General features: G+C 48.3%; 1 protein-coding gene across 1 annotated transcript; it reads right to left on the bottom strand.

Moving 5' to 3' along the window:
- Positions 1–2,797: 2,797 nt before the first annotated feature.
- Positions 2,798–4,951, bottom strand: LOC311165026 (cyclin-dependent kinase 4 inhibitor B-like; the record flags this gene model as incomplete). Its single annotated transcript, XM_084224732.1, has 2 exons — positions 2,798–3,061; positions 4,580–4,951. 2 exons carry the CDS (start codon positions 4,949–4,951, stop codon positions 2,798–2,800), a joined length of 636 nt encoding a protein of 211 aa, XP_084080858.1.
- Positions 4,952–7,857: the final 2,906 nt, after the last annotated feature.

The raw sequence follows: 7,857 nt of genomic DNA, 5'->3' as shown, positions 1-7,857 counted from the left end.
GGATGCAGGCGCCGGAGCAGTGGTGAGAGGATGGACCGACAGCTTTGGCAACAGAAACCGAACACCCACCAACGCTGAATGCATGGCCGATCCGGGGCTCGTCGTGCACAGGGTGCAAACCCTGCTGCAGAAGGGTGTACGTGGGCTCACACATGTACTCGGTTACAGCGGCAATACTAAAAAAAAAAATTGTGAGTATCTGCCACCTTAAACATAATGCTTTTAGGGCTTTCTTGATGAAGTGTACTGCTGCTGCTGTTTGTTGTTAATTGTTACTATTCTTCTTTTCAAGGAGGACTCCAAGCCCTGGAGCCGCTGCTGCTGCCAGAAGAAAAGGTGTCCGTGGAAGTTCCTGCAGCCAAGTGGGACCTTGCCGGTGATCTCCATCCTTCCATGGAGTGAGTAGTCCCCACCATGGGTCTGTCCTGGGAAAGGGGCTCCAGACTTACTCCATAAGGCAAGATTTATAGCAATTAAGTATTTAACCTTGCTGAGTTTTGAGGGCACACTCTGCTTATTTGGTGCAGTCAGCCTAGCAAATTGTGTTGTTTCCCTGCCAACTTTATAGACAATAACACTAGTAATATAATATTACTATTTTTGTTGCTGTAGTTTCATAAGCCTTAATGGAAATGCTAAAAAATTGAAATAGAATCTGGTTCTTGGAGAAAATGACAATTTAAAACAGGAACACCGGTCCAATTGAGGACCGGTGCAGTTTAATAGAACCTTACTGTTCTGTAAGGAATGTGGTCAGGGCTCTAACTTTCCCCCATCTCCACATCTGGTCACGGCTCCATTCTGGTTTCCGCAGGCATGGAATGCAGGCACTTAACAGTTACATGCCCAGCGTTGGTTCAGCTATGCCATGATCTAGGGCAGAGTGAAGAGCAAATTAAAAAAGTGTCATAATCTCATATGTTGTTATTATAAGGTTACGTGTTTTCTATTTATAGCTACTTGTAAATTATTTATAGATACTTATATGTTTTAGGCATTCTTATAATGAAAACATGTGAATATAGACTAACGATAACATAAATGTTTTGTATGTGTTTTATATACATATAATTTCGTTATAATTAAACCAAGAAGCATAACTAAACAACTAAGCATAATACATATAAAAATAATTAATAATCAAATATATCACGTTGATGCATAATGATAACGTTTTATATATGTGTGTTCTATATGTGTATCATGTATATTTTATATAGATATTACATAGATGCATTATATACATGAATGACAGAACTAAACATTTTATAGCATGACAAGAGATACAAAGTAATTATAAAGCAGGCATTGTATGAAATTACATTATAATAAACAACACGTTAAAAAAAGGTATATACATTATTTTTCATGTTTCTATATGAAATACCTAGGGGTTGGATACTCAGTAGGAATGTGAAACCAAGATAAATCTTTTGCACCTTTTCTACAGCTAGCTCTGCAAGTGCCCAGGATTAGCACAGGGGTACGAGACATGAACTCTGTCACTGCTTCGCCTGGCTTCCCTTTCTCAGCCCCTGAGGTGCAGGACGTGTGAGCACAACCCCACCTGTGTTCCAGGGAGGGAGGCAGGGTCTACCGCTTGTCTCGCACCGGCTGGGAGCGCCGTCCCTGCCTCACTGCCCGGCTCGCTGCTGTCTGTGCACTCCCTCAAGCACACCTCTCTGGGGGCTTGGGGACTGGCTGTCCTGAGATCGGGTCTTCCCACCTCCTCCTTTCACTTCGGCGGAGCCTGGGCTGCCGCTGTATCTTTTTCCTGGAGCGCTCGTATCCAACTCCACCGCGCCGAAGCAGCCAGTGAAACATGTATCGGCTGTCATATAATTAACAGCTGCCCTCCTCGTTCCCCCGCCAGCAGCAGAGCTGTTTCAAAGTTTTCCTTGTTTCTTCACCAAATATGTCACCTCCGAGCGTCTTGGAAACACTGGAGTTGAGCTCAGATGTATGATTTTTAATTTTTCGTTTATAGCTGCCTTGGTTTCACAATCACATGATTTTTTAGAAGTACTGTAACTCAGAAGAGGTTACTTACAAATTGTTAAAACAACGAGGATACTTCAACTGAAGATCGTATCAGGCTTGCAGAGACACAATTTCTCTTTCCAGCTCCTATGGTTGCAGCCTATAGAAGGAAAGCTACAAATGCGTAGCTGTGAGTACGTGTACAGACATGCACAGCATCCTACGTGCCTTTAATAAGGTATTTACCAAAGCTGCAATCATACCAGGAAGCATTTGCCAGAGAAAGGCAGATTGGCTTCATCACCCCTTCAGATCGTTATAACCAAAATCAAACAGGGAGCTGCCAGAACAGGGAGGCCCTGAAACCTCTCCCATCTTCTTCAGATGGGGGGCTAGCAAGCATGAGTGGGGAGCCACCGGGGAGCAGAAAGTCCAGATGCAGCCCCATCAAAACAAAGGAAGGGTTTATAGTACCATATCTCTGTGCGTGGATTTCCGTTCATATTTAATATTCAATATCTGCTATTTAATATTTTCACATTTAGTATTTTCTCGCTTCATATTTCATACTTCATACTTCATATTTTATATTTCTCCTCAGTGTTTGGATTCTTGTGTATGACCCCCCTGCGGAGGGTCATAGCATTTCCAGTGCAGGATAATATACAGTCATGAGCAAAGAATATTGTCCTTCGTGCATCCAGCAGGGAAACGCGATCCAGGGTTATTCACAATATAGCATGAGTACTGTTCCATACGGTTTCCCCCGAGCTGGGCGCGGGCAATAAGTTTGTGGAGGGGATGGCCCGGGGAGAGGTTAGGCACAGGGCGGAGGGTCGCGCAGGTACCGCCCCACCGCTCCGTGCGGGCCCCCCGCCGCCACGTCGAGGGGCAGGCGGCCGCGGCCGTCGGGGAGGTCGAGGCGCGCCCCGGCCCTGTGCAGCGCCGCCAGCGTCTCCAGGAAGCCGGCGCGGGCCGCGTCGTGCACCGGGAGGCAGCCGGTGCGCGGGTCGGGGCGGTTGGGGTCCGCTCCGTGCCGCAGCAGCAGCTCGGCCACTCGCGGGCTGCCCAGCATCATCACCTGCGGGGAGAGACAGCGTCAGCGCCCGACACAGAGCTACAGAGCTCACACTTTCTCGCTCGGCCTTGAAGGAACAGAGATCCACAATGGAAAGGAGAGGAAAATCCGCCGGCGAGGCATAGAGATCGGCTCTGGACGGGCCACGAACCGTGGAGAACACGTACTCGTCGGGGGAGTTGTGCCGTATTGGAAAACTCTCCTTTACCCACACTAGGGGACAGAAGAGAACAGATAGGGCAGAGAAGTGCGGGGCTCCTGTCGGTGTTGGGGGGTGTGGATGCACACTGGGGTTGCCCCGCGACAGCCGCGGGAAGTCGTCAGGCTCGGAGCAGACGAACCGGGGAAAGGGGCTTGCCCTTCTCCCGGCGCGCTCCCATAGAAACCCAGGTCAAGTCCCAAGTCTCTTTGCACCGGTCCCGCGGAACCGTGCGGGTGCAGCGGCTCTCAGGGACCGCCGTCGTTCCGGTCGCATCCGTGACACTTTCCCAGAGTGTCCTTGGCAAGGGGAGAGGCGTAATGCAGGGAACGCACCGCATCTTCCCTCACCGTTAGGAGGGAATGAACTTTTTGCCTCACCCGCTTGTCCAGGGCAGTAACAACGTGTCCGGCAGCCCTCCCCATCGGCCTCGCCATTTTCTTAGTTGGGCTTCCCCTAGCGCACCCAGAAGTGCGTCAGCACAGGGGATAAAAAACCCCCAAAACCAAAAAAGAAAAAGCGCTGCAGGACGGCAACAAATACCTGTTTCGAGTGAAATGCTCCACTGACATTTTGAGTCGGAGAGTGTTTCGCAAGCACTGGCAGCAAAACTTAAATATAGCTTCTCAGATTATTCCAGTTTCGTTTTATTTTGAAATTTTAAGAAAAAGCCGTCTAGAACTACCTCGAAAACGAACTCAGCCTTTATAAAGGTAACCTCTACTACATCTCCGGGTGCTACGTCTACCCACACGTTCAGGGGAGTGTAAAATGTGGGCAGACTGAGCCCCACAGGGATTGCTCGTTGTCTACCTTCAGTATCACCTGGGCAAGGCTATCGCCGGGTATTTCTGTTCGTGAGAGCCACCGAATATCTTTTTTTTTTTTTTTTTTTTTTTTCCCCACGGGAGAGGAGACAAAACATACAGTCATATAAAGCAGAAGACGAGGTATAACGAAAGGGAGATTATTTCTACAAGCGTGACCTGTTACGTTTTATTGCACGTTTATTGCGAGATAAGCATTAAAGTTCTCGGATTTGAGTCATCCTATCTCAGATGGTTCAAATAAAGTAGAGGGTTGCTAAGACTAAAACCTCCCTGTTGCGGCCGTCACCGGAGAAGACTTTTTCGATCCCAGAGAGGCGAAAAAAACCCCTGTGCCGCGCCACCTCGAAAGCGGCCGAGCACAGTGACGGGGGGCGGCCGCTTCCGGGGCACCGGAGGGTCCGCTGCTGCCCCGGGCCGCCGCCGCCGCCCCCGTCGGGCAGGGCACGTTAGGGCCGCTGCCCTCGCCCAGCTGCCAGCAGTCCGTCTCCCTACCTGGGTGTGTGTCCTGCCGTAGGAGTTGGCGGCGTTAGGGTCGGCCGCTCCGTCCAGCAGCTCCCTGAGGCGCTGCGGGTCCGCGCGGGCGGCGGCGCTGCCCAGCTTATCCGCCACCGCGCCACGTCCCGGCCCGCCGTGCCCCGCACGGCGCCGCCGCCGCCCCCCGGCCGCCCGGCGCTGCCCGGGTCTGGCGGCGATCCCATGGGAGTCGGGCGCCTTGCCCATGGGAACGCCCGGCCCCACCCCCGGCGGCGGCCCCGGCCCAGAGGTTCCCCCGCGGTGCTGTCGCCGAGGCCGCCTCCATCTGCGAGGATGCGGCGGAGGCTCCCGGCTCCCATTTTGTCCACCAGCTAGTGCCGCCCGGCCCATCTCGGTGTCGCCGCTGGCCTCACCCTGACAGGGCGGAGCGACTGCGCAGCTCCTCGACGACAGGGAGGGCCGGGCTCCCGGGCAGGCCGCGGGACGGGCCCTCTCTCTTCTTTTATGTTAGCCTATTATTTTTTTTCTCTTGAGAGCAGCAGCGTCTAAACCAGTGCCTGATCGCCACGAGGGGAGCAGGGGCAGGGTAGGAGCAAAGGTAGCAAAAAACTTTAACGAGAGCGGGACATAAGGAGAGTGGCCCCGGGACCGCGGCCCTAATGTCCACAGGGCCCCGTCCGGCCGGCGCTGCCTCCTCTCGGGACACCCATCGGCACCCGAGGCGCAGAAGGCGGAGGTGGCCGCCCCTCCTTTCCTTCCCCTGGGTGAGCTGCGAGCTCCTGTCTCTGCTTTTTAAGTTGGCAGGGACTCTTGTAAAGACAGCGGGCTCAGCGGTGCCCACAGCCTTCACTGAGACACAAATCGCGGCTGCGACGTCTTCACTCCACCGCCTAAACCGCCTTTTTGTTCTTCTTCTTATTTTTTTTTCTTTTTTTTTTTTTTTTTTTTTCCTTAAAAAAGTTACAAGCCAAACAAAGGCCTCTGGGAACAAGCAAGCTCAGCGCCTCCCGGGCCGGGATTCAGCGCACGCCTCCTGGGCGGGCCGGGGCGGAGCGCTGGGGCGGGCGGTGCCGGCAGCACCACGGACAGCTCCCGCCGCCGCCCCGCAGCCCACCGCCTCCGTCCTCCCTCGCTCCGCGGTATCCCCCGCCTCCGGACCTGTCCCTAAAAGCGGCCTTTTTAAACGCCCCGCATGTGCGCACCAGTGAAGTGCGATGTCCTCCCGCGTCCGGCACGTTCCTAAAACTGTAGTGGCCTAGTGTCAAATTCTTCTTCATCTTCTTCACTTTGCTTAGAAATGAGTGAAGTTTCACTCACATAAAGAGCTCCTTGATATAAATTGTTGGTTCTGGTTAAATAAGTGAGCATTTAAACACGGTCTGGAGATTTCCTTGTGTTTGGGTTTGGTTTTTTGGTTGGTTGGTTTGGCTTGGTTTTTTATTTGCTCTTTACTAATGAGTTTTCCATTCAAGCTCCAGATGCCATACAAATGTGAAAATAATGATAGTTCAGAACTCTACATTATATAAAAGGAAAAAGTGGAAAAGTTTAATCTATACGCCTTGGTATGTAGATCACTGTACAATGGAAACACCCAAGCTGTAAGCAGTATAGTTAAGCCTTGAAAACACTGCAAGCTGATCTTTACAGCAGCAGCAGTAAAGAGCAATATTATAGAATCCGTTTCACAGAGATAGTGTATTGGTCCTGATTCTCAGCTACAGGACAAACAATAAAGGAAAAGAATTCTGACAAGGCTTTGACACCAGTGAAATATCCATAAGGTAAAAAAAAAAATTGGTTCACATATACTGGAATTGTGTGAAAGATTTAGATGGGGCACTTTATTTTAACTAAGAAAAAGCAAGAAAATTATATCTAAAGAAAGAAAAGCTTTCTACTTATTTAACTTGTTACCAAGGCTATGTGGTAAATAAGATAACCAAAATATTCCTTTACACTACTTTCAGAAAAGGGTGGCATTTCCTACCAACCTCATTAAGTAGCTCTGTCAAATATATATGAATGACAAATTAAGGACTCCTTCATAATTTTTCTTGCAGATCAGAAAAACCCACTCTGTGCCATTACGGAAGAATTCCCTCCAGCAAATTCATAAATGTTCCCTTCTCCCTTTTGCAAATTCATAAATGTTCATTTTCTTGACCAAGAAAGGAAACCCTGCCTATTAGCAAAAAATTAGATATTTTAGCTGGAAACTGCTTGCCTTGGAGTTGGAATCTCAGAAGGAGTTTTCCTTTTGTTCTGAATATGTGTTTACTGTCTGAAGGACAATTTCACTGTCCAGTTGATGGTAGCTTTAAAGAAGTTGCTACGCAGTTGGAAGTGACATCTTCCTGTTTCAAACTTAATATTGGAACAGTAAATTGTACAATCATGACCTCAAAACAATCCTTTAGGGAGGCATCTCACCTTTCTGTGCTGCACGGTTATTAATTATGTATATAGAGAGTGACAAAATGCCAAATAAATACAAATCTCTTGGCAAGTAGAAAGACCTTGCAAGCACTGCAACAATACAATTTTCTACAATCAAAAAGAGGAAAGAGAGACATTGAGAGATTCAAGAAGATACTCATTGGTACGCATAATGTATAATCAACTTAGTATTGCTCAAAAACACCAGCCTAATTTTTCCTGCTAAGGAAAAAAATTATTGGCAGTTTGTCCCACATATGTTTTCTTCTAACTGACACCTTTTGAGTAGTTACATTTGGAATAGAAGGTTCTGTTCTTCCTTAGCTGGGTCTCTTTCTCTGGGAAGTGGGAAAATAGACAACACTAACATTCCTTTTCTGGATCAAAAGAAATATGCAAATAAGCTGGAACAGAAAAACATCCTAGTTTTGCACTTCTTTCAAGTGGAAGCATAAAAACACTAACTCTAATTTAGTTTGTCTCTTTGTTATGGTGTTGACAGTATTTTGGAAGTTTATTTCCTCTTTCTTACCCAGTTGTTCTTTATGTGTTATTTCAAGGGAAATGGACATCAGCACGACAAAACATAGAAACCCTTCTGGAAATTTTATGGCTATTTGCCCAACTGTATTTGCAATGATCTCTCTGTGTGCGCTATTACTGAAATGGTAAGTTTTACAGATGAAACTTGAAACTTTTTTTTCAAATTTACCTTGAAACTTGCTCCCATGTTTGCTTATCATGTTGTATATGTCATTTGGTTTCTTGCGGCTCTTTGATAAAACATTCTCCCAGGATAGCCTAATCAATGGTAGAAAAAGTACTCAGTTAGAAAACCAACAGCAACAAAACCAATG

This window comes from Fringilla coelebs (assembly GCF_963513975.1).
Source record: "Fringilla coelebs genome assembly, chromosome: Z".
Classification (NCBI taxonomy): Eukaryota; Metazoa; Chordata; class Aves; order Passeriformes; family Fringillidae; genus Fringilla; species Fringilla coelebs.
This window is presented reverse-complemented; position numbering and strand designations above follow the sequence as displayed.